The sequence below is a fragment of the Chaetomium fimeti genome (genome assembly GCF_033439085.1).
Source record: "Chaetomium fimeti strain CBS 168.71 chromosome Unknown B0H64scaffold_1, whole genome shotgun sequence".
NCBI lineage: Eukaryota > Fungi > Ascomycota > Sordariomycetes > Sordariales > Chaetomiaceae > Chaetomium > Chaetomium fimeti.
The window spans coordinates 507,416-529,849 of NW_026944329.1; the positions used below are offsets into that span (position 1 = coordinate 507,416).

Genomic DNA, 22,434 nt, shown 5'->3' on the forward strand with positions numbered 1-22,434 from the left:
TTAGTACACAGTATAAGAGTTTAACTGTGAGGCATCCTTGCAAGTCAACAATACTTCCAGCGCTCACTACATCCATCATCAGCCTCATTAGGATTACCGCGTCGTTGCAAGCTGTTGCTCTATCTGCTTACTATACACGGAAGCACCTGCCCAGGCTCTTACCCGCCACCCCACGTTATAGGGCGAGCTATCAGTGTGCCGAAAACAAACATAAACCCGTAAAAAAAAGGTATTAAACGGCATCCGTACCATCCCCCCAGCAGACTCCGCCCCAGATGTGTGATGCCAACACTCCCTCCGTCATAACCCAGCTAACGCGCATGACCTGCTCTATGACCGCGGTCCGGTTCCCGCTATCCGTCTCCAGTCTCTCTGCAGTCGCATCTTAGAATCCCATCGAAATGCCCAGCCCTCTTCTCCGGTCCCTCAGCAAGCGCATGGCCCGCCAGCTTGGGTGTTTGCCCCTTCGGGGGCCAGGCTGACGCCGGGTCGCTGGCCTGGCCGGGCGTGCCTCGGTCCGACCTGGTCAAGCGGCAACTTCTTGGCGATGGCAGTAAAAAGCTCCTGCACGTTCTCGGCCGTCTTTGCCGATGTCTCGAAGAAAAGAAGACCGGCCTCCTTCGCGTAGGCCTCGGCGTCAGCCGTCTCGATCGCTCGCTTGTCGGGCTGCTCTGTCACCAAATCCAGCTTGTTCCCGGCGAGCGCGATAATGATGTTTTCGTTGGCTTGCCTCTGTAGCTCCTTCACCCACGACTTGGCCTTGTCGAGTGATGTCTAGTCGAGTTAGCAAAGATAATGTAAACGAGGTAGAAACAGTACGCACGGCTTGGGTGATGTCGTAGACGACGACTGCGCAGTTGGCGTTTCTGTAATACATGGGCGCAAGCGACTTATACCGTTCCTGGCCCGCAGTGTCCCAGATCTCAAACTTGACCGTCGTGTTCTCGTCGAGCGAAATGGTCTGTGTTAAGAAGGCGGCGCCGATAGTTGATTCCCGGTATGAGTCGAATTGATCCTAACTCTCGTTAGTCCCCGCGCTCATCGTGCGCGCAAATAAGTCGGCTCACCTTGACGAATCGCAACACGATCGAGCTCTTTCCCACGGCAGATTCACCTGCGTCGAGTAAGTATGGTGGTGTATCTTTCCAGAGGCACGCGCCGTCTCACCTAACAACACCAGCTTGAACTGAGCAAAGCGGTTGTTCATTCCGCGCGCGCCAGGGGGGCCTCGGGTCGCCATGGTGGTTGTGGTTGTGGGAGAAGCGGCCGACTTCAAAGCCGACTGAGGCGGTATTGTCGGTTCGGTACGGGAGCTCGGCTCTAAAAGACCGGGAAAAGCTGTCGCGGGGAACAAAGCTCGCTGTACGGTAGACGTGTAGCAGTGTTGTCGCGGATAAAGGCCGCGATGGAATGGTCGACCGTTCAAAGGGCGCAGTCAGTCGGGGATGTCGAGGGAACCACGGGACTAAAGTTGAATGAGGTGGTTCGTCGAACAGAGCTGGTTGGAGGTTGTTGAGCGCAGCCTGGGCCTGGCCACTCACTGTCACTGGTCAGCGGCGGTGCACACGTCAGGCGCAGAAGAGAGAAGGCAGCCGGGCTTGTCAAAGTGTCCGTGCACTTCCACGTGATGCAACGGCGACCTGGTTACGTACCCCTGTGTGGCCGTCATCCCGCACCAGCCGGCACCGGCAGCCAGAAGCGCCGCCTTCAAGATGCCAAGAAATTGGGACCTGGCCAGAAGCTGAGCCGATCTGGCAACACATGCCACGCCTGTTGTTGGCAGCCAAGAATCCATGTCAGCTTCAAGGCACTGCACCGAACTGAGGGATGGGATTGAAACGGCCAATTTTAGATTCTCCAACACAAATTGTACAAAATTGACGGCAACACTTGACGGTTGCATTTTATGCGCAATAACCCGAACCTCACGGGATGCAAATAACTCATCCAAACCCCTGAGTTTGTCCCCTTTTCGCCGCCGACATCGTTGGCCGTCGCAACCATGGCGCTTCCCTTCCGCGACATCAACGTGCAAACCGCATCCGACTCGTACATCTTCTCCTCGCCCTCTAGCCCCAATTCGCCCGCCCTCTGCATCGACCGCCCGACGGGCGACATCCGGCTCAGCGATGCATCCCTCCTCGCCGGAAAGCGCGTGTCCCGCGTCACCAGCATCTCGGGTATCCTGGGCATGATCCGGTTGCGGTTGGGTATGTTCACGATGGCTCAGGGCGTGGTATGGTCAGGATGCTAACAGGGCGCTAACCGCTCAGACAAGTACATCATCGTCATCACCAAGGCCCAGCCCGTGGGCCGCCTGCGCGGACACATGGTGTACAAGGTCGTCTCGACCGAGCTCCTCCCGCTGCGTGAGCGCCAAGTACACGACCCCGATGAGGACCGCTTCCTCGCCCTGCTTCGCACCTTCATCAAGTCCGGCCCCATGTACTTTTCATACGCGATCGATCTCACCAACAGCTTCCAGCGCCAGGCCCAGCAGGACGCCGAGCGCCCGCTCTGGAAGCGCGCCGACGACCGCTTCTTCTGGAACCGCTTCGTCCAGACCGACCTGATCGACTTCCGCAACCAGGGCGGCCGCGGCCAGCCGGCACCCCAGCCTGGCATTGACCCCTATATCCTACCCGTCATGTTTGGCATGCTCGAAATCCACCCGACAACATTCAAGGGCACACCCCTGACGATAGCGCTCATCACCCGGCGGTCTCGCAACCGGGCGGGCACCCGCTACTTCACCCGCGGTCTTGACGACCAGGGGAATGCCGCCAACTACAACGAGACGGAACAAATCTTGATCCTCAACGACAGCACTGCGGGGCTGGGCGGTTTTGCGGGCAGCGCCGGGCCGGGCGTCCAGCGCAACGCTTCCACCGAAGGCAAGGACATGCAGATCATGTCGTACGTCCAGACCCGCGGCAGCGTGCCAGCCTACTGGGCCGAGGTCAACGTGCTCAAGTATACGCCGAAGCTGCAGCTCCGCGCTCTCGAGACCGCGCTCCCGGCCGCGCGCACCCACTTCGACGAGCAGATCCGCATCTACGGCGACAACTACCTGGTCAACCTCGTCAACCAAAAAGGCCGCGAGAAGCCCGTGAAGGAGGCCTACGAACAAATGGTCGACATGCTCGTGTCGAACCCCAAGGAGCGCGTGCAGGCGGACCAGCGCACCGAGGAGAAGTTTCACACCATCGAGACGGGCGGCGGCCCGCAGCGCTCCCCCTTCGACCGGCTGCACTACGTCTACTTCGACTTCCACGCCGAGACCAAGGGCATGCAGATGCACCGGGCGCAGCTGCTCATCGACCGCATGCGCGAGGCGCTCGTCGCCCAGCAGTACTTCCGCGCCGCCGACATGCCGGGCAGCCGCATCGACGGCCGGCTCGAGGTGCGCAGCCTGCAGACCAGCGTGGTGCGCTCCAACTGCATGGACTGCCTGGACCGCACCAACGTGGTGCAGAGCATGCTGGCGCGCTGGACGCTGGACCGCATGTTCATCGACCTGGGCCTGCTGCCGCGCGGGGCGCGCTTCGCCGACGAGGACGACGCCTTCGAGCTCATGTTCCGCAACATGTGGGCCGACAACGCCGACGTCGTCTCCAACGCCTACTCGGGCACGGGCGCCATGAAGACGGACCTGACCCGCCTCGGCAAGCGCACCAAGGGCGGCGCCCTGCAGGACGGCAACGTCGCCGTCACCCGCTACTGGAAGAACAACTTCCTCGACGGCCCCCGCCAGGACGCCTTCGACCTCTTCCTCGGCGCCTACCAGGTCCCCGCCGGCGGCATCGGGTCGGGATTCATCTTTGCCGACCGCCGCCCGGTCTGGATTCAGAGCGTGCCCTACATCGCCGCCTTTGGCTTCTTCTTTGTCCTGGTCGCCACCTACACCCCGCGCCTCCCTGACGCGGCTGTCTGGCCGCTACGGCTGTTCACCATCTTCTGGGCCATCGTCACGCTGTGGAGCGTGCGCTTCATATTTAGCAACGGGATGCTCTATGTAAGCCCCTACCCCCTACCCTCCCCTACCTAAGTACTATACTAACCACCCACATAGGTTAACTGGCCCAAGCTGAACCCGCGCCCCTGGGCGACGGAGGGGTACCACGAGACCATCAGCCGGGTGCGCAAGGACGCGCTGCTAGGCCCGCTGGTGGCGCGGCACGAGCGTGGACTCAGCACGGCGCGGTATATCAATGCCGAGGAGGGCAAGAAGAGGATCGAGTAGACTGGCCGACAGTGGTGGCGGTGGTGTTCGTGTGTGTGATTGGGGCTTCCGTTCGAGATTTGGCGTATTCTTGTAGTGTCGTTATGGTGTGTTAGTAGTGCCCGTAGGGCTAGGGTAGAGCGATGTTGGGCTTCGACTTGGAATTGTTTTAATAATAAAGAGGTTTCGGTGGTTAGTTAAGTCATGCTGCGGATAATGTAGTGGTCGATTTGTTGGTGGTTATCCGGTGGAATTTGAGCAGCGTCCACACAATGTGACGTCCAGAGCGAGTCCATCATGACACGTCAAGTCAAGACATATAAAATCCAAGGTTAAATTACCAAGTCAGGCATAAAATATTACAAAAACTACACGTCTGGGTATCGCGCTTCAGCTCTCAGCAATGCTCGCCAAATCCCCAAAAACAAAGAGGTAACTAGTTGCTCCCGCCCATAACCAGGCTATGCAAACCCCCTCCCCCTGAAAACCACAACAACAACACCAATGCAAAATAATAAACATAGAAAAAGCTACAACCACAACAACCACTTCACCCCCCTCACAGCGCCCTTCCCAACCCCCAACCCAACCCTCGCAATCATGACCAAAAACCACACATACCACATGCACCCAACCAACACCCACTCCACCACCAGCCACCCGACCCGCCGAATCCACCTAAACCGCCTCCGCCTCCTCCGCAACATCTTATCCATCGCATCCAACACATGCTTGACCTTCAACCTTTGACCCACCACCAGGTCATGGTTCGCCTCATCCGCGGCGTCGATGGCCGACTGCGCGAGGTCGGTCAGCTCGTGGGCGACCTTGCCGCGCAGCGACTCGACGCGGCGGAGGAGGGCGGGCGCCGTGTCCGACACGAAGCGCGACGAGAGCGTGTGCAGATGGGAGGTGGACGCCTGGGTCGACGCCGCGAGCGTGCGCGCCGCGATCGGGTACGCTTCGACCTGTGCCAGCGGGGTGGTCAGCAGCCGCTGCTCGGTGGCGGCGTCGGGCGCGAGGCGGGCGATTTCGGGCCAGGTGAGGGATGAGGAGGGGTCGGTGGCGGTGGCGGTGGTGGTGGTTGTGGTTGGGGCAATGGCTGGTGATGGGAGGAGCTTGCGCGCTTTGGCGCGGCGGTCCATTTCCATGGCGTGGATGCCCGAGCTAAGGAGGAGAGTGCGGAGGCGGGCGATTTCGCGCTTGGAGACGGCGGTCGAGCCGGAAGCTATGCTACGATCGGCGATCGACCACTGCCGGTTGGCGGGTATGGTGGAACGGTGAGGGAGTGCGAGCGCCGCGTCGAGGCGGATGGAGGCGGCGCGGGTGTCGTCCGGCCCGGCTTGCGACTCCGTGTCCGACCCGACAGGCGCTTGGTTGCGTACCTGGACTGGGGGCGGCGAGGTACTTGGGGACGCGTTCTGCACATCAATCCTCGGCGGCTTGAGCAAGTCGAACCGCGAAGATCGTCGGCTGATGGGCCGTACCGACGGGTGCTGAAGCTGGGTCTGAGAAGTAGATTCGTAGTTTTGTAGCAGCGGAGCGTCGAGCAAGGTCTTTACGTCCTGCGCTGAGCGGCTACGGCCATGTCGAGGCCCGCGCGATCTGCCCCTGGCCTCAACCTCAGAGTCGTCGGACGAGGTGCCGGAGGAGTCATCGCCGTCTTTCCGCCATATCATATCGCTGACCTTAGAAACGCCGCTGCGCAGCACGGTATCGATGCGCGGGCCGCGGAGTAGCGACCGGAAGCTTATCCCGCCATCTTCCCCGCGCAGCTTGGCGCTGCTGAGGCTTTTATGCGACCGGTGGCCCAGTATCCGCTCGCCGATCGGACTCCTCGAGGGCCTCCGCTGTGGTGACGAGACGCCGCTCCCAGTCGGCTCCGGCGTTCCGGTCCAGTGGTCTTGGGGGTTCAGAGTCCCCCCGTCCTCCCCCAAATGGTGGGCATCCGTGTTGCGTTCCTTGCTGCGTTCACGGAAAATGCCTTTGACCCTCGTCAGTGGGTTACGGTGCGGCGATCCTGCCCTACTGGACATGGGCGACAGGTCCATGCCGAGCGCCGGCACCAAGCCGACTTCAGGGGTCGGCCGCAAGTTCGGGGAGTTTGGCTGCGACGTATCGTCGTCAACCGAGAAGCGTCTGCTCGTTGGGACTTCCAAGCTAGCTCGCCCGGCGTGTGATGGCGGTGACCTCACCAACGGGTGCGGCCTCAGTCCGGCACCCTTAGTTTCAGTATCGCTCAATTCTGCGCGGGAGTCTGCAGGGTGGTGTCCACTCGCGCTCGGATCTCGATCTGGGGTCATCGGTGCGAACTTCATACGTTTCGCCTCATGATCGTAAAGCGGGTGTGATTCGGCCTCCAACTGCTCACGAGCAATCATTTCCTCCATCTGCTTTTCCAGAACGGACCGAACGGTATTGGGAGGAATGCCGCTCTTCGCCCGCCGTCGGCGATCGCTGTCAGTATCAGACGACTCAGATGCCGAACCCCGATGGAGGCGGAGCAAGTCACGGTTGGTGAATGAGCTGGTATGCCGGTGATGTGAGCCTTTGAGCGCGCGGAATTTCTGCTGGGCCCGGTCCCTCGCTGCCATAAGTACATGTTCGTGGTCATGCTTCGCTGGCGGTTCCGGGGTCGCCTTCTCGCCGGGGGTGTGGGCTTCTAGCGAAACCTTAGCCGAACCGGGAGTTGTTAGACGGGCCGCCTCGTCGCGGGACATGGGCCTGGGTGCCTCGGGCCCTTGGGGAAAGACGCGCCTCCAGTGGCGGTCTTCCACCAGCCTCTTGTTGTCATCAAGCTCAAGCCAGTGTACGTCTGCCAGCATGTCTGCCGGGTCAATTACCCAGTCAACCCGGGGCCGCTTAGGCTTCGTCGCGGCTGCCGCTCTCACGTTCGCCGGTGGCGGAGAAGCTTGCAACTCAGCCGCCTGCGCAGTCGTGAACGGAGGCAGATTAGGGTTCCCGGGTTGGCGAGCTTGCCCGGTGGCCACCCACTTGGCCACCTCGTCGACCCACTCAGACACCTTCATAACATCGGTGAAGCCCTGCTCCTCACCGTCAATAGTCCGTCTCTCGCGGGCTCGCACTTTCCGGTTCCGTATGTATTGGAGCGGGTTATAAGGTCGCCCAATCTTTGCTTCTGACTCGTTGGTCGTCGTCCGAGACACCGAGCCCGAGCTGTTCGGCGTGGCCGGGTGCGTCGCAGACCATGGCCTCGCTGTCGCCTCGGGCTCTAGCTGGGGTACCAACTCGAGCACTCGGCGATATTGTGCCATCAGGTCCAGGTACTCTTTGGCCTTTTGGGCTCTGGCGAGAGTGGAAGTGGAGAAATGGTAGCGATAGCTTGTCCCGGGATCAAACGCAGGCTGCAAAGGTGTGAAAACCCTCCCAATCCCGACCCTCGGCGACCTGTCAGGTTTAGGCGACACCGTCCGCGAGATCTTTCGCTGTTGCTGGAGGTGATATCTGAGACTCCCTCCATGCGCATTGTCTGGGAGGGGAGCCAATCTTGGCGGGGTAGGTTGCGAGATATTCCTGCGAGAAGCAAGCCGTCTCGACTCGCTCAGGTTCAGAGCCATGCTGACAATCTGGGCCGACTCGACGTCCAGCTGCGGGGTGCTCGCCCCGGAGGAAGAGCCGACCATAGTATCGCCGGCTAATGACCTCCGGTTTGTGATTGTTGTCGAACTCGACTCTTCTTCAGGAAGGCCGCTCGGCCTAGGCGCACCAGACGGCCCCTGCGTGCTGCTGGAGGCAGGCCCCAGCACCGGTTCCTGGCCATGCTGGGAGTCTGCCAACGTCTGTTGGTCAAAGGACCTCCGCTGCCATCTCTCCGGTGTGTGCGGATCCGGGTCGCGGCGGCGGGTAGAATTGTGGCGGGCCACCGGGTCGGGGAGGAGGAAGCTTCCGCTAGAGCGATGCTTGTGGGCGCGATGGACGCCCGAGAGGCGGTTTTCGGCAAAGTTGCGGTTGGCGAGGTTTGGGCGGGCGCTTTGGCGGTGTATTTCGACGTCGGCAATCGGTGGGCCCGCAGTGCTTAGGAAGGAAGGATCTCGAGCATCGGCGCCGCGAGACGGAGAGTTGGGTAGTCGTGCAGCTCGCTGCGGGCGCAGATTTGGGGGTGGGCTGGCATCTTGGTCCGTCATTGCGCCCGTCGATGCCTCTTGTGCCACAGGAACTGGTCGACGGGACTTGGGCTTCTAGCTGTCACTAGGTTCGATGCATTGTTACGGGGTGTGGGTGCTGGGACGCGGTTCGCAAGGCGAGGGAACCATGTGAAGGTCGACGTCAGGAGGCGGTCGCTGGGTCTTCCCATTCGCCGAGATCAGTTGGTTTGAACATTCCAAGTTTGGTTTGCAGGGGAAACCGGGCCCTGCGAAATTCGGCTCGGCAGTCGGTGAGCAGGCTCGGCAGGGTCCAAGGACAAAGCAGAGCACCTGACTGGAGGGAGGCCGCCATATACCCACTGTTACCCGCCAACAGGCGGGGAGCTGTTGCTGGTGTCAGTGCTCGGAGCCTGGTCTGGAACTGGAATCCTTCAACTCAATCTGAACGTCGAATCGGATGGATACCACCTATGAAGGCTTGCATGAGGTGCCGCTTCCTGGGTAATTCTGCCCGCACTGCACGTTAGATAGGTGCTCGCTAGCCATTCAATACGCATACAGTGAGCCGGAACTGGGTGACACTCGCAGGAAATAAACAACTTAGAATAAAGAAAAACATTCCCGTCGGTGGCTAGATAAAACATAAATAGTAACGCGCTTGGGGCAGTCAGTCAGTTTTAGGTAGGTATTCCAATACCAAAACTACCTACTGGCTGCTCGAGAACATGCACGCCCAGACCTTTAGCCATGGACAAATCCAATACCCATAACCCTTCGCCGGGCCCCATCCTCTAACCATCATGCCCATACCGATTCAAACGCCCCAAACACCTCTAAACCAAAACCCGCCTTCAGAAAACAGTCACCGCGCTCACCCAACCATTCTTCAACACCTCAAACACCAATCCCGGAAATCCATAGAGCGTCGTGGTTGAGTCCTCCCCGCGGCCCTTGCCGACACCAGGGTTCGTTCCGCCGCTTTCCTCCCACCCACCCAACAATTCACAGCTACTCCCTGGACTGTCCCCCCATCCGCGGTTGAGCACCATACCCCGCTGTTTTTGCTGAGCCTCGGCCTCGGATGGGTAGATGAACTGCCACGCTTTGCGGAGCTTCTCTTCCATTTCTGTGAAGGGGGTTTCCGAGTTTGCGGCATCACTGTCATTGGACGACGAGAGGTAGCTAATCTCCCAGCGGCAACGGCGGTGGCGGTTGAACGGGTAGGAGCCTGGGACATTGCCGTGGAGAATAACCTTTGTAGCAACCAAGCGGTCGGCGGTGGTAGAACTAAAAGGCGGTTTGGGGGTATCGGGGTTGACCTCTCCTGATGGCGGGGGTCCGGGGGTCGTGTTGGGTGTCGAGATGAGCACGTCGAAGCCGAGGTAGAAATAGTTGTAAAAACACTCGCCGGATATGTTGGCGGCGATGTCGTCTTCGACTGCCTCATCGTTGGAGTCATACTCGTCTGACGCGGGGTGCGAGGACTGGTCGGTGTCTGTCAGGTCATCCGGTCGCTTCAGGTCGTTGCCGCTGGGACCGGCCATAGTGTTACTGGTGGCCCGCAACTTGTGGATATACATCCGCTGGTCACTCTTGCGGTAGATGGCGTCGGGCGGCCCGAGCTCGGCAACCAACTGTTGCGGGGTGGTCTCGTTGAGCATAATCCAGAAGGAATTGTTGGTCCACTTCCGAAAAAGCTGCAGCTTGCCGCCCCCGTGAATCCTCACCAGTGAGACCTCATCCGGGCTCGTATCCTTGCCCTTGGCAAGCGGTGCGAACGTCTTAACGCTAGGGAGTGTCTCTGTCCACATGGTGCCGCGGGCCTTGACCCACGAGTCGCCGCTAAACACAGCCATGGAGGTCGGGATGGCTGTTGAATGCAGCAACGACACAACATCCTTGGACGGCGAGTATTCCTTTTTCTTCATGGCAAACGTGAATGCCACGCCAGGGTACGACAGCACGTACATTTCGGCAGACGGCAGGTATTCTCCATCGTATGTAGGTCCCAAAAACCGCTGGTAAATGTGACGGAATGTCGGGCCGGGTGTGGCATCGGCCGGTGGTACGTCTTCTGTGGTGGGCCGGACAAGATCCCGCTCCTTGTCGTTGGCCGGCTTGAGAAAGATATGGTTCTTGGTGAAGTCGGTCACCTCGATCAGCCGCAGCCGCTGCTCGGGACCGTCGAAACGCATCCGTATTCCGTTCGCCGGCAGTCCGAGGATCACGGGTTGCTTCACCGGGTCGGTCGGGGTGTACATGAGGTCAAGCTTCGGGAACCGCTGAGGTTCGGCCTTGAGGCGAGTCAAGACATCGTGCAACGAGGCTCCGAGGACAAGAAAGCCTAGAGCCCGGCCAGGGTGAAGCTGGGCCGAGAAAAGCGATGACATGATGGGTGGTTGTTTGTCGGAGATGCTCGCGATGTGAAATGCCCCAGCTTGTGTGCTGCTACGGCGTGAGCGCAGCTTCGAGAGAGGAGATCATCGGCCGGGGGCCGGTTCGTAATGGTGACCAGTCTCGCGCGGTCCAAACGGCGGAGGATTATTGAGTCAAAGAGCCGGCTATCATCAAGTCAAGTTAAAATCCTGAGTATTATTAAGTCAAGTTAAACAGCTGAGTATTATCGAGTCGAATCAAATCGGAGGTGTACAGAGTTACCTGACCGAAATGGTCCGGAAAGCCCCGTGATCGTGGCAGGTGAGATGGCCGCTGGGAGGTGGACGTCATGGATCCGGCAAGCACGCGGCAGATCCATGGAGGGGCAGGTGGGGGCTTCAGGCTGCCTTTCTGGCTTGGCGAGAACCAGGAATGGCATGTGGGGCAGGCGTTGCTACGGCAATCGCACCCCAGCCCGTGCGTGTTTGTGTGCGTCGCGCCTGTCGCACCCTTGCAATCCCCACTCGGCCCACGGCAGCAAGCACACACCTCCATTTTTGCCCATGATACCGATAGCAAAGACCACAGTCCACACACTTTAATATCCCCTGCCTGCAGAACGAAGCACGACGCGCCTCCAATTCAGTTTTTTTTGGATGTTCTCCTCAAAATCAAGTACCGCGTGTTAATTCCCAAAAATAATTCGACCCAGTCATCATCACAACCTACGCGACCCGCTCCCGATGGAGCGCAGAAACACGTCAATGGCGCCGCCATCTCGGCTGGGTCCCGGGCGCCCGAGCCTCCGCCCTGGAGTACGAACTACAGCAGCGAGCTCGTCGAGGATAGGAGCCGGGCGCCACGCGCCAACTTCGCGGCTGGCGCGAGCGGCATCACCAGCGGACTCGCTCATGTCGGTAGCAACATCGGCCACGACAGGTGCGAAGCGCAAGGAGCGCGACTTTGACCCCGACGACGGCGAGGCTACGAACATCAATGTCGTCGTGAGGTGTCGCGGGAGGAACGATCGGGAAGTTAAAGAGAACAGCGCTGTGGTGGTGCGGACAGAGGCGACCAAAGGGAAACTGATCCAGCTTTCGATGGGGCCAAACTCGGTCAGCGACAAGACATACAACTTTGACCGTGCCTTTTCGCAAGCCGCAGACCAGAACATGGTTTTTGAGGAAGTGGTTAAGCCGGTCCTGGACGAGGTAGGCAATCCGAGCCGCATTCGGAATATCACTAACGCCAGCAGATGCTCTCGGGCTACAACTGCACCATCTTTGCCTACGGCCAAACCGGCACCGGCAAAACATACACAATGTCCGGCGACCTGACCGAGACCATGGGTATGCTGTCCGATAACGCCGGCATCATCCCTCGGGTGCTCCAAGCCCTGTTCAAGAAGCTAGAGCTTGACGAGCAAGAAAACTCGGTCCGGTGCTCTTTCATCGAACTGTACAACGAGGAGCTGCGGGACCTCCTTTCATCTGACGACAGCGCGAAGCTCAAGATCTACGACGATACATCACGAAAGGGGCACTCCACGACAATGGTGCAAGGAATGGAGGAGAGGTACATTCTGAACGCCGGTGACGGCCTCAAATGGCTCCGAGAAGGCAGCATCAAGAGGCAGGTAGCAGCCACGAAGTGCAACGACCTGAGCAGCAGAAGTCACACAGTCTTTACGATAACGGTCTACGCGAAACAAAAGACAGAGAACGGGGAGGACTTTCTCATGTTGGGCAAGCTGAATTTGGTCGATCTGGCTGGCAGCGAAAACATTCAGCGGTCGGGGGCGGAAAACAAGCGCGCGGCCGAGGCAGGGCTGATCAACAAGAGCTTGCTCACCCTCGGACGGGTCATCAATGCCTTGGTTGACCGCAGCCCTCACATTCCGTACCGAGAGTCAAAGCTCACTCGTCTGCTGCAAGATTCGCTAGGCGGCCGGACAAAAACATGCATTATCGCGACGATATCCCCAGCGAAGAGCAACCTCGAAGAGACCATTTCAACACTAGACTACGCCTTCCGGGCCAAGAACATCCGCAACAAGCCGCAGCTGAACGCGCTCACTAACAAGAAGACGCTTCTGCGAGATTTCACCATCGAGATCGAGCGGCTGAAAGCCGAACTAATTGCGACACGTCAGCGGAACGGCGTCTACCTGTCCAACGACATGTACGAGGAACTGACAGTGCAAAACGAATCACGTCGCATCTTGACGGAGGAGCAGGGCGCCAAAATCGAGACGCTCGAGACAAACCTGAAGAACAAACTGCAGGAGCTCTTGTCGGTAACGTCAAACTTTATGGGGCTCAAAAAGGACCACGAAGCGACAGTGGCTCAATTTGACGAGGCGAAGGAGGTGCTCGAGCAGACCGAGATAGTGCTCGCTGCCACCAAGAAGGCACTCACCGAAGAAACACACCTCCGCAAAGCCCACCAGGAGACGGAAGAGCAGCTGGCGCTCCTCGGGGGCGACCTGCTCAGCACGCTGGAAAGGACGGTCGGCGACATCAGCAGCCTGCGGGCTAAGAACAGGCGCAAGTCGGACCTGCACAACCTCAACCGGAGCACGTGGAACATGTCGCAAGCGCACGTCGCCGATATCACCGAGCTCGTGGAGGGCCGCATCGAGGAGTTCCGGCAGGGTCAGGAGGACCATATCTCTCACGTCTCACAGCGAATGCAGCTTTTTGTTAAGAACGAGCTGGAAAAGCTCTCGTCAACCCAGACCTTCCTCGACGAGAACCTGACCCAATTTGCTGAGTCAAGGACACAGCTCGCCGCGCAGCAGGAGCGGTCAAAGGAGGAAATGGACACGGTGCTGGAAGAAATCCAGGTTGTTCGGGACAACGTGAAACAGCGCGTGGGTGAGAGTCTCCAGGCCATTGCCGCGGCGGCCGAGCGAATCGCTGGGGACGTGCTGAGCGAGCTGGGCACGTTTCACAGCCAGCTACACACGTCATACAGCTCCTTGGGGAAGGACTGCAAGTCGGTCTTTGAGGAACTGCTGCGGCACATACGCGCGCAGAAGGCCGAGTCTGACAGGCTCAAACATGAGCTGGAGGAGGCGAGCCACGCCATCGTCGAGTCGAACGAATCGGTCTCGACGAGGATACAAGAGGTCTTGGACGAAGAACGGACACAAGCGGCAGCGGAGCGGCAGACCCTTCTTTCGCAAATGACGAGACTCATCAACTCACAAGCCGAACTTCAAGAGTCTCGCCTGGCCGACAAGGCAGCTCTCATACAGGACACCATTGCGGATTCCAACAAGACGTTTGAGGGCAGCATTGCCGAATACTCTACGGGCATGAACGCGTGGAGCGAGCGAGACAACAAGGTGCTCGAGGAGGTAACCAGCTCTAGGGACGCGCTGAAGAACAGGCTCAAGGACGACTGGACAGTAAGTTAGGATGTCAAACCTTCAGTAAGCTCTGCTAACAATCCCAGGTCGCGAGCAAGCACAGCAACTCGATCCAAACCACCACCAAGTCGGTCCACGCCGAGACGGTGAGGGTGGTCGAGGAGCAAATACAAGACCTCGACGTGCAGATGCAAGACCTCGACGACTTTGTATCGCGGGCCAAGTCGCACAATGCGAATCACCACCAACGGCACGCCGAGTCGGTGCAGGGCCTAAATAAAACGGTGGAGCAGTCGTTCAACAACATATCCGGCCATTTCAAGGAAACGTTTGGCAGGGTGCAGACCCTCGGCGAGGAGATGAAGGCCGATGCGGAGACACTCGAAAACGCGCTCGAGCCGCTCGACGAAAACGTCTGCCAGCCCCTGTCGGAGCTCAGAGACAACGTCCAAAACACGGAGCTAGCCGAGTACGAGCCGACAGGTGAGAGCCCCGAAAAGGTCAAGTACGACTACCCCACCGAGCTGCCCCGCACCGCCGCCCACGAGCTGCTCCTCGCCGCCATGCGCGAGTCGCCCAGCCCGACCAGGCCGAGCCCCATCGTCCTGCCAGACATCAACCTCACACCCGTGCGATCCCCCTCCCGCCCGACCAGCTCCGGCAGCCACCACTCGGAGGGCCTGCGCGAGCTCAACCCCAACCTGGCGTCGGCGGGCGGCGCCGCCGCCGCCGCCGCGGGGGGCGCCATCATGTTCGATCCCGCGTCCAACATGCTATCGCCGACGGCGGCCGGCGTCGACGCGGCCACGCCGCTGCCGCTGCTGAAGCCGACTACCAACACCAGGGCCAGGGCGTCCCGGCTGGCGAAGCGCGTCGGCGGCATGGGCGCCGTGGCTGAGGGCGCCGAGAACGTCCCGCCGCCGGCGATGCGGGGCTCCGCTAGGAGGAAGAGTCCGCGGTTGCGTTAGGCTGGGGTTGGGGGTTGATGGTCTCAGGGGTTGATGGTCATGGTCTTCAGGGTTGGTGGTTAGCGGTGGAGTCAATCTTTTATGCTGGGGTTTATTTTGTCTGGTGGGAGTTGGCGTTCTTTTGAACTGTGATGGAAGAAAGGTGGTCTCGGCTGTGTGGGCTAGGGGTATAAATAGGAGGCGTTTTGGCTGGCTGGCAGGCAGTTGTCTAGGTTGTAGGGTTACTGAGCACCGATACCCGTTCGCTTCGAGTTGGCGGTTTCAATTCAGAATTATTACTGTTATGATACGGCATGTCCAGATTATTGGGCGAGCGTCTCGTTCATGGCGGTGCTGGATGCATGATACAAGACCAAACCATGCGTATTATCTCTGCCAAATTCGAGGCAGTTGACAAGACAGTTACTAGCTACGGTAAAAATGAGAGTATTGCAGCAGCCTGCATCTCTGTCCAGCCAATCCCACTGAGTGACAGTCCATTCCACATTTTCGACCGCACCATTCATACAACAAGAAAAAAGTCAAGCCCCTGAACCGGGACAGTTGGTGTTGTGTTGACAAGGGTGAGATTCGAACTCACGCCCCTTTCGAGACCACGGATTTTCTCGGATGAGAAGGGAGATTAAGGGTGGACCTTAACGTGGCGCCTTAGACCGCTCGGCCACCTTGCCTTTGGATTTGTTTTGTGAAGGGCCGGTTTCGGGGGAGGGCTTTTGATCGTGGGTGTGGAGTTGTGGAGGTGGAGGGGGGATCCACCAGCACCGTTACTGCTTGAGGGCTGTCGGGGTTGGGGTTGGCGACGGCTCTGTGAAATGTGATGGAATGGGGTGGGATTTGAGGGTGAGATGATGCAATACCTCACTCATATTTTACTTTTCGATGCTGATATCAACATACATGTACAATGCAAATCCCTAAGCACTGCAGGGCGCGCCCTTTGCACAAGCACGAAACAGAGTGTTCCTCTCACCTTCAATTGCGGGGCAAAGAATAAGTACCGTTACATGGCATGACATCTCCAAACCCGGATGCCGGTGAGTCGTCGGCCAGGCTCGCCGGGTGCGGATTGGGCAGGTGCCGGAACGGCAGGTTAGCGGTGGGGGGGGGTGATAGCTGATTCGACCACCGGCGTGTGTTCCGGAGAGGGTGACGACAGGCGTCGGATCAGTCGTGTTAAAGGCGTCATCAAAAAGGTGTGTAAACTGTATAAAGGGTACAAGTTGAAACAGTATCAACCTCTAATAGTTAAACTCTTTCTTACCCGTCTTGCATCACACCCTCTACCCATCATTACAACCATCTATCACCATCACCCACCACACCCACCACCATGGCCTCCCACCCCGACCTCACCACCTTCCGCGCCCTCTCCTTCGACTGCTACGGCACGCTCATCGACTGGCAAGGCGGCCTAGCCACCGACATCGCCCCCCTACTCACCTCCCTCCCATCCTCCCACCCCTGGCGCGCGGACCCCTCCCTCGCGGTATTCCGCTTCAACCACCACTCCAACGCCCTCTCCGCCTCACAGCCCACCCTCAGCTACAACGCCAACCTAACCGAATCCCTCCGCCAACTCGCAAAAGAAACCGGCCTGTCCCGGGAGGCAAGCGAGACGCTGCTGGCCAGCATCGACATCGCCTCCGGCCCCGGCCGCTGGCCGGCCTTCGCCGACACGGTCGACGGGCTGCGCCGCCTGGGCCGCTTCTACAAGCTGGTCATCCTCAGCAACGTGGACGAGGCCAACATCGCGCGCGCCACGGCGGGCCCGCTGGGTGGGGTGCGCTTCGATGCCGTGTACACGGCCGAGGCGATCGGGAGTTACAAGCCGAGTGTGGAGAACTTCAGGTATTTGTTTGACGGGGTGCGGCGGGAGTTTGGGGTGGACAAGGAGGCGGGTGGGCTGTTGCATGTTGCGAGGAGTTTGCCGGTGGACCATGTGCCGGCGAAGGAGCTGGGGTTGAGGAGCGTGTGGATTGCGAGGGGCGGGGATAGGCCGGAGGGGTATGGGGTGGGAGGGGATTATGAGAAGTTGAAGGGGGAGGGGAAGCTGGGGTTTGAGTGGCTGTTTCAGACGATAGGGGAGTTTGCGGACGAGGTGGAGAGGCAGTTTGCTGAGAAAGAGGCACGCGAGAAGAAGTGAGCGTGCTTCGTGTGTGTGTTTGGTCGTCTCTCTGGTCTGCTCGGTGTCATCTACAGAAACGCTGAATCAAGCTCCTCGGATTCCGCCCTAGCCTTTTTCCGTGACCTGCACGCCCGGGTACGCTGCTGCATGTCCTCTCCCCGCCACCCCTTCCTCATCTTGATCGGCTGGAGGAACCCGTCCACGTGTACGCCGCCGTCCATCTCATCCGCGCTGTCCTCTTCATCGTCCGTAAACTCGGCCGCCCGCTTGCCGTGTACCCGCTTGAGATGTCGAGACAGGTTTTTCCGCTTTGTGAACGCCTCGATTGCCCGGGGGCAGTTGGGGTAGGGGCAACGATGGGCAATTGCAGGTGTTCCCGACCGACTACGGCGTGCAGGTAGTGCTTCTTCGTTCGTATAATTTGGCTCTGTGGCGGCAGGTGGCTGATCGCCATGCATGTCCCTGAGGTGTCTGTCGAAATTTGACCTCCTCATAAACGGCCGGGTAGCTTTATGGCAGTCCGGATAGGGGCACACCAGGGCTGCCGGCGCGTCTGACTCTGGCTCCGGTGACGACGAGCCAGCCGGTCTGACGCTCGATTGGCGGCTGATTGTCAGGAACTGGGCCAGCTCCTCCTGGGAAGAATCGTCTTCATCTGAAGATACCAGCAGAGACGCTCCGGGTACATACCGCATGGTCTCTATTCCGGCCATACCGGATGTAGCAGACCGCTCTTGCAGTGTGTGTATTGTCATCCCCTCCCCAAATAGTGTCGAGCATCGCTGGGTGGCACGAGCGATGACTGTCGGCGAGAAACCAGCCAGGGCGGCGGCACCCAGCACGTCCCGCCAGTTACGTAGGCCCCATCTGGCGAGCAGCTTCTCCCTGTTGGCCTCGAGTGAGGCGCTGGAACTTCTAGACCTTGCTGGTCGAGAACTTGCCCGCGAAGTGGCCCTCGAGGCCACCGATACTGAGCGCTGGCCCCTGCCAAGACTGTTGCTCCTGCTCCTGCCGCGGCCGGCCTCCCCCCCCGATTCTGCTCCCGAAGAGAAAGTCGGTATCTTCTTCCTATTCTCTCTTGCCAGCCTGATCAACATCTCCTGCTCTGTTTCCCCTTCCCGAGGGACATGCACCTTCCTGGGTCGGCCCCCCTTTCGCGACTTTGGCGGCACCTGAGACGCCTTCTCCTGCCAGCCCTCGGCGTCTGTCTCGTCCTCGTCACTAGCAGAGGACTCAGACATGTTACCAAGGCCAGCCATGCGCTGGTTGTGCAGGATCATGAGGGCGTCGTCAAACTGTGACATAATCCGACGCGTAGCCGGCCGCAGCAGCGCATACGACCGTTCGTCGTCGGCCGATACGACGGGTGTAAAAGTGGGCGACACAGCCCGCCGCTTGCGCCGGGGTGTCCTGCGCGGCTCGTCCGTCTCCTCGTCCTGGCCGGTCGTCTCCGCAATATCTTCCGCGTCCGTCTCACCCTCGGTAGTAGCGTCACCCGTCTCGATAGACGGCATCACCGGCTCTCCATCCACCCGCGAACCCTGCAAATCCCTCTCCCGAAACCGCTCCTTTGCATACCGCAAAATCGTCGCCGAGATCTCCTCCTCCAACTCACACCCCGCAAACCCCCGCCCCTGCTCCCGCCGCCGGAAGGTAAACGGCTCATTCACATCCGCCGTCCGCGGCAGCAGCCCATCCCCAGGCACCTCATCGGCCCGCATCGGCCACGCCGTCCACAACTTCCCCGGCTCCCACCCCTCATTCTCACCCCTCTCCTTGCCCCCACCACCAACACCCCCCTCCCCACCATCCCCACCATCATCACCATCACCACCACCCTGATTCTCCCCACCACCACCACCACCCCCCTCCCCATCATGACCATGACCCCGATCCTCAACATCCGGCCCCACCCTCAACCCCCGCCTCAGCGCGAAGGCATTGTACAAGTGCACGGCGAGGTCCTCCTTGCGCGCGTTCTCCAGCGCCAGCCAGGCGCGCCGGTCGCGCTCCGTCCAGGCCTGCCAGGTCGACGGGTGGCCGCGCCAGCGGTTGGGGCGCGTCTCGTGCAGGCGGTCCGAGTCCGAGTCGGAGGCCGAGGCCGAGTCGGGGTTGGTGTTGGGGTTGGTGGGGGGGTTGGTGTTGGTGGGGTTCGGGTAGGTGTTGGTGTTGGGTGCTGCAGCTGGGTTGGAGGCTAGGTCTAGGTCGGAGTCGAGGTCGGGTTCGGATTTTATGTGGGGGGGTGGTGGTGAGTGGGAAGGGCGGGTTGGGGTTGGGATCGGGGAGGTTGAGAAGAGTGGTGGTGGTGGTTGGTGCATGTCGAAGTTTGATGTTGATGTTCCCGCGGTTGTTTTGTTTTGTATTGTTTCGGTATCGGCGTGGGCTATGGCATTGAATGAATGGGGATGAAATCCGGGTTTAATGGAGTTGGATGTTAGATCGAATTAGTGAGACTGGAAAGGCAAGTTGGATAGAATGCGTAAAGCAGGACCGGTCCGTTTGTAAAATCATTTGTGGGGTAACCAAATCTCCTCTGCCTCGTCACTTTGTTTGGAATGTCAGTTGATAACTACCAAACCCAGAATGAGAATCATCGGATGAAGACGGACTGAAGAAATGAACGATATTGCACATGTGACTTGGTTGTTAAGAGCAAAAATGGACTTCACAACTGCAATTGTCAGTGCTTGCATTTGCCCCGTCTCGGCGCAATCAACCCCCCCTCCCGAGTTTAGCCCCCTGGAGTGAGTCAAGTTACCACGCACGTCGAGGTATATAACCCGACACCCAACCGAGCCGTTTCTACTTTCGGTACCACACCCGGACGATGTAGTTTGTATATTCCGTCCCTGACAGTCATGTGGCGAACACGGGAAGGCAGGTATAGAGGCGAAGGCTGCTCCCAACTTGGTCACTCAACTCCCTCCAACCTCTCCACCTAGTTCATACAGCACATTCCAACTACAGCTTCGTTGTTGTGGCGTAGTGTCTACACCCAATCTGGAACAGCGCAACATACCATCCCGACACAAGCATCGTCACCGCCGAGGAACACTTCGGTGGTATCATTATATTTACTCCAACCCAAAGGAAACACTACACCTTCTTCTCCTTCTCTAACCGCCTCCGCTTCTGCCGCAGTTTCAGGTCCTCGGCGCTCTTCTTGTTGTTCGTGTACTGCATCTGCTCAAACAACTTGCGCTTCTTCTTGCTGAGCATACCCTTGGCCCGCTCCAGGTCCTCGGCCTCAGCCTTCTTTTTCCTCTCCAGCGCCTTCTTGGCCTCCAGCTTCGCCTTGGTCTTGGCGTCCACCTTCTTGTCGCCCTTGACCGACTTGCCCGAGATCTCGGCCTCGAGCTCGCGCTGCCGCTGCAGCGTGGCCGACTCCTCCTCGTCCTCGGAGCCTTCCTCCTCTTCCGACCCGGAGACCCCGCCAAATTCCTCCTCGTCCTCCTCTTCCTCGTCTTCGTCCGAGGCAACGTCCATGTCGTTCTCGACCTCGGATTCCTCGCCCGCCTCCTCGTTGGCATCCTCCAGCTGGGCGTCGATGGCCTCGCCTTCCGATTGCTGCTCTTCCAGAGGGATGGTGGGGTCGTACTGCCCTTGCGTGGGCTTGACGAAGGGGCTGAGATGGGGCGGCAGCGCCGCGCCGGGGCCATAGACCTCGGGGCTCTTGAGCTCCTCGTCGTTGACGCTGTCCCACACCCACTGCGGCTGCACGTACACGCGCCCGGGGTACCGGTGGTTGGGCCCGACCTTCTGCGACGTCTGGTTGTCCTCGCCGTCGCCCTCCTCGCTCATGGCGGCCTGGACGACCGGCCTGTCGACGATCTGGTGTGTGATGGACGGGTCCGACTCGTCGGTTGTGAAGGAGCCCTCGCCGAGCACAGAATCCCAGCCTATCCTCTTGCACCCAAACGCGCGGAGGATGAATTCCAGAGACTGCCGCGGTGTTTCGCGGGACAGGAAGAAGGTGAGCCCGGAAAACAATTGCGCCGGGTCGCTGCTGCTGTACGACGGCTGGGGAAGAACATCGCCGCCGGGGGCGACAGGCTCGAACTTGTCAATGGCATCGCTAGGCTTCTCCTCGCCCTCGACATCGTCCGCAGAGCTCTCCTCAGCCGCCTTGTCGTCCGACTCGACCCTCAGCTGCTGCACAATCTTGTCCACCTCGGCCTGGACCTTGGGGTCGGGTCCGTGCTCCACCTCGCCACTCGTGATGGCCTTGGTGTCATCGTTCGTCGCAATGTTGACACCCTCCAGCGCAAAGGCGCCAAGCTCGGCACCCTGGTCGTCCTTGAGCTGGTCGAACTTGGGAGGGTACTTGAGACCGACGGCCGTGTACAGCCTGTAGTTGACAAATCCGAGCAGCGTCATATAAAACTCGACAAAGGTCCCCATGATGCGGAAGTCAATATCCCCGACAACCCTCTGGTTGAACTTGTACGGCACCAGCCACAGGATGTCCTCGCCCTGAATGTTGGCCTGGTAGTATATCCCCTTGATCGACAGGAACGATTTGCGGAGGCTGTGCGAGGTGATGAGGTAGTGCTCGAACTCGAGGCAAAGGCGCTCGCAGCGGGCGATCATCTTGGCCGGCACGGCACTCGTGGACGGGAGGTTGGCAAACAGGAAAAGCATCGACAGGCAGTCGTCCAGGTCGCGCAGGGCGTCGATGAAGGTTGGGTAGCGCTCGCGGATGACGTGGTTGAGCGTGTAGCGCGGCTTGCCCGTCTTGTCGGGGCGGGCGGCATTGCGCTCGAGCCGGGCGGCGTCGCCAACATCACCACGGCCGAGGGCGCGCGAGATCTTCTTCTCGAGAACTTTCTGGTCGCGGAACTTCTGCAGCAGCGGCTCGTGCAGGAGGTACTGGATGTCCTTGGTGTAGTAAAAGGTGGTCGAGGCTGTGGCCGACCTAGACACCTTCTTGCGGCTCCGAGGCTCGCGCGGGTAGATGCCCTTCCAGATGCATAGCTTACGGAAGTCGGGAAGGCTGAGTTGCAGCTTTTTGACCGCCTGCGTGCGCGTGATGTAGTTCTTGGCCTGGCCGGACTGGCCCTTCTTCTTGAGTTTTCCCATTGTGTCAATTGGTTTTGTTGATGGGCGGCGGAATCTGTCGCTCAACCCTCTGCAAGAAGATCTTCCTGGGTAGCGGGGCCATTCGCCAAACTTTTGGAATTTTTTATCCAGTAACTTTTTTATGCCCTTCTTCACCGCTCCGGCCGATAAGATGGCGCTTCGTCCCTGCCAAGACTGTGCTGCGG

The 22,434-nt window shown here is 59.5% G+C and overlaps 8 protein-coding genes and 1 non-coding gene across 9 annotated transcripts; 3 read left to right on the forward strand and 6 right to left on the reverse strand.

The window, feature by feature from the left end:
* Positions 1-29: 29 nt before the first annotated feature.
* B0H64DRAFT_379439 (ras family-domain-containing protein) lies at positions 30-1,537 on the reverse strand. The gene is made up of 4 exons (XM_062802670.1): positions 1,168-1,537; positions 1,068-1,114; positions 824-1,015; positions 30-774 (listed from the first exon to the last, which is right to left on the reverse strand). The coding sequence occupies exons 1-4, from the start codon at positions 1,238-1,240 to the stop codon at positions 427-429; spliced, it is 660 nt and encodes a 219-aa protein (XP_062663434.1). The 5' UTR covers positions 1,241-1,537; the 3' UTR covers positions 30-426.
* A 252-nt stretch (positions 1,538-1,789) lies between these two features.
* B0H64DRAFT_447925 (SAC1 family phosphatidylinositol-3-phosphatase) lies at positions 1,790-4,243 on the forward strand (the record flags this gene model as incomplete). The annotated part of the gene is made up of 3 exons (XM_062807030.1): positions 1,790-2,210; positions 2,274-4,015; positions 4,073-4,243. Exons 1-3 carry the CDS (start codon positions 2,003-2,005, stop codon positions 4,241-4,243), a joined length of 2,121 nt encoding a protein of 706 aa, XP_062663435.1. The 5' UTR covers positions 1,790-2,002.
* Positions 4,244-4,752: 509 nt separating this feature from the next.
* B0H64DRAFT_314209 (uncharacterized protein) lies at positions 4,753-7,800 on the reverse strand (the record flags this gene model as incomplete). The annotated part of the gene is made up of 1 exon (XM_062800193.1): positions 4,753-7,800. One exon carries the CDS (start codon positions 7,798-7,800, stop codon positions 4,753-4,755), a length of 3,048 nt encoding a protein of 1,015 aa, XP_062663436.1.
* A 945-nt stretch (positions 7,801-8,745) lies between these two features.
* On the reverse strand, positions 8,746-11,055 carry B0H64DRAFT_379443 (uncharacterized protein). Its single transcript, XM_062802671.1, has one exon. It carries the CDS (start codon positions 10,716-10,718, stop codon positions 9,180-9,182), a length of 1,539 nt encoding a protein of 512 aa, XP_062663437.1. The 5' UTR covers positions 10,719-11,055; the 3' UTR covers positions 8,746-9,179.
* Positions 11,056-11,239: 184 nt separating this feature from the next.
* Positions 11,240-15,192, forward strand: B0H64DRAFT_2821 (P-loop containing nucleoside triphosphate hydrolase protein). The gene is made up of 3 exons (XM_062800022.1): positions 11,240-11,915; positions 11,960-14,116; positions 14,164-15,192. Exons 1-3 carry the CDS (start codon positions 11,448-11,450, stop codon positions 15,043-15,045), a joined length of 3,507 nt encoding a protein of 1,168 aa, XP_062663438.1. The 5' UTR covers positions 11,240-11,447; the 3' UTR covers positions 15,046-15,192.
* A 408-nt stretch (positions 15,193-15,600) lies between these two features.
* B0H64DRAFT_t17 lies at positions 15,601-15,716 on the reverse strand. Its single transcript has one exon. It is a non-coding gene; the product is annotated as a tRNA-Leu (tRNA).
* Positions 15,717-16,025: 309 nt separating this feature from the next.
* Positions 16,026-17,213, forward strand: B0H64DRAFT_2845 (Haloacid dehalogenase-like hydrolase-domain-containing protein). The gene has a single exon (XM_062800024.1). It carries the CDS (start codon positions 16,376-16,378, stop codon positions 17,186-17,188), a length of 813 nt encoding a protein of 270 aa, XP_062663439.1. The 5' UTR covers positions 16,026-16,375; the 3' UTR covers positions 17,189-17,213.
* B0H64DRAFT_379449 (uncharacterized protein) lies at positions 17,130-19,044 on the reverse strand. The gene has a single exon (XM_062802672.1). The coding sequence runs from the start codon at positions 18,889-18,891 to the stop codon at positions 17,239-17,241; it is 1,653 nt and encodes a 550-aa protein (XP_062663440.1). The 5' UTR covers positions 18,892-19,044; the 3' UTR covers positions 17,130-17,238.
* An 872-nt stretch (positions 19,045-19,916) lies between these two features.
* B0H64DRAFT_379451 (Pescadillo N-terminus-domain-containing protein) lies at positions 19,917-22,327 on the reverse strand. The gene has a single exon (XM_062802673.1). It carries the CDS (start codon positions 22,247-22,249, stop codon positions 20,267-20,269), a length of 1,983 nt encoding a protein of 660 aa, XP_062663441.1. The 5' UTR covers positions 22,250-22,327; the 3' UTR covers positions 19,917-20,266.
* Positions 22,328-22,434: the final 107 nt, after the last annotated feature.

Coding starts and splice junctions, on each gene's coding strand:
- B0H64DRAFT_379439 (XM_062802670.1), bottom strand. CDS start 1,240: ATGGCGACCCGAGGCCCCCCTGGCGCGCGCGGAATGAACAACCGCTTT. Junction 1,115..1,167: donor GTTCAAGCTGGTGTTGTTAG/GTGAGACGGCGC, acceptor TACTCGACGCAG/GTGAATCTGCCGTGGGAAAG. Junction 1,016..1,067: donor TCGTGTTGCGATTCGTCAAG/GTGAGCCGACTT, acceptor AACGAGAGTTAG/GATCAATTCGACTCATACCG.
- B0H64DRAFT_379443 (XM_062802671.1), bottom strand. CDS start 10,718: ATGTCATCGCTTTTCTCGGCCCAGCTTCACCCTGGCCGGGCTCTAGGC.
- B0H64DRAFT_2821 (XM_062800022.1), top strand. CDS start 11,448: ATGGAGCGCAGAAACACGTCAATGGCGCCGCCATCTCGGCTGGGTCCC. Junction 11,916..11,959: donor TTAAGCCGGTCCTGGACGAG/GTAGGCAATCCG, acceptor TAACGCCAGCAG/ATGCTCTCGGGCTACAACTG. Junction 14,117..14,163: donor GGCTCAAGGACGACTGGACA/GTAAGTTAGGAT, acceptor TAACAATCCCAG/GTCGCGAGCAAGCACAGCAA.
- B0H64DRAFT_2845 (XM_062800024.1), top strand. CDS start 16,376: ATGGCCTCCCACCCCGACCTCACCACCTTCCGCGCCCTCTCCTTCGAC.
- B0H64DRAFT_379449 (XM_062802672.1), bottom strand. CDS start 18,891: ATGCGGGCCGATGAGGTGCCTGGGGATGGGCTGCTGCCGCGGACGGCG.
- B0H64DRAFT_379451 (XM_062802673.1), bottom strand. CDS start 22,249: ATGGGAAAACTCAAGAAGAAGGGCCAGTCCGGCCAGGCCAAGAACTAC.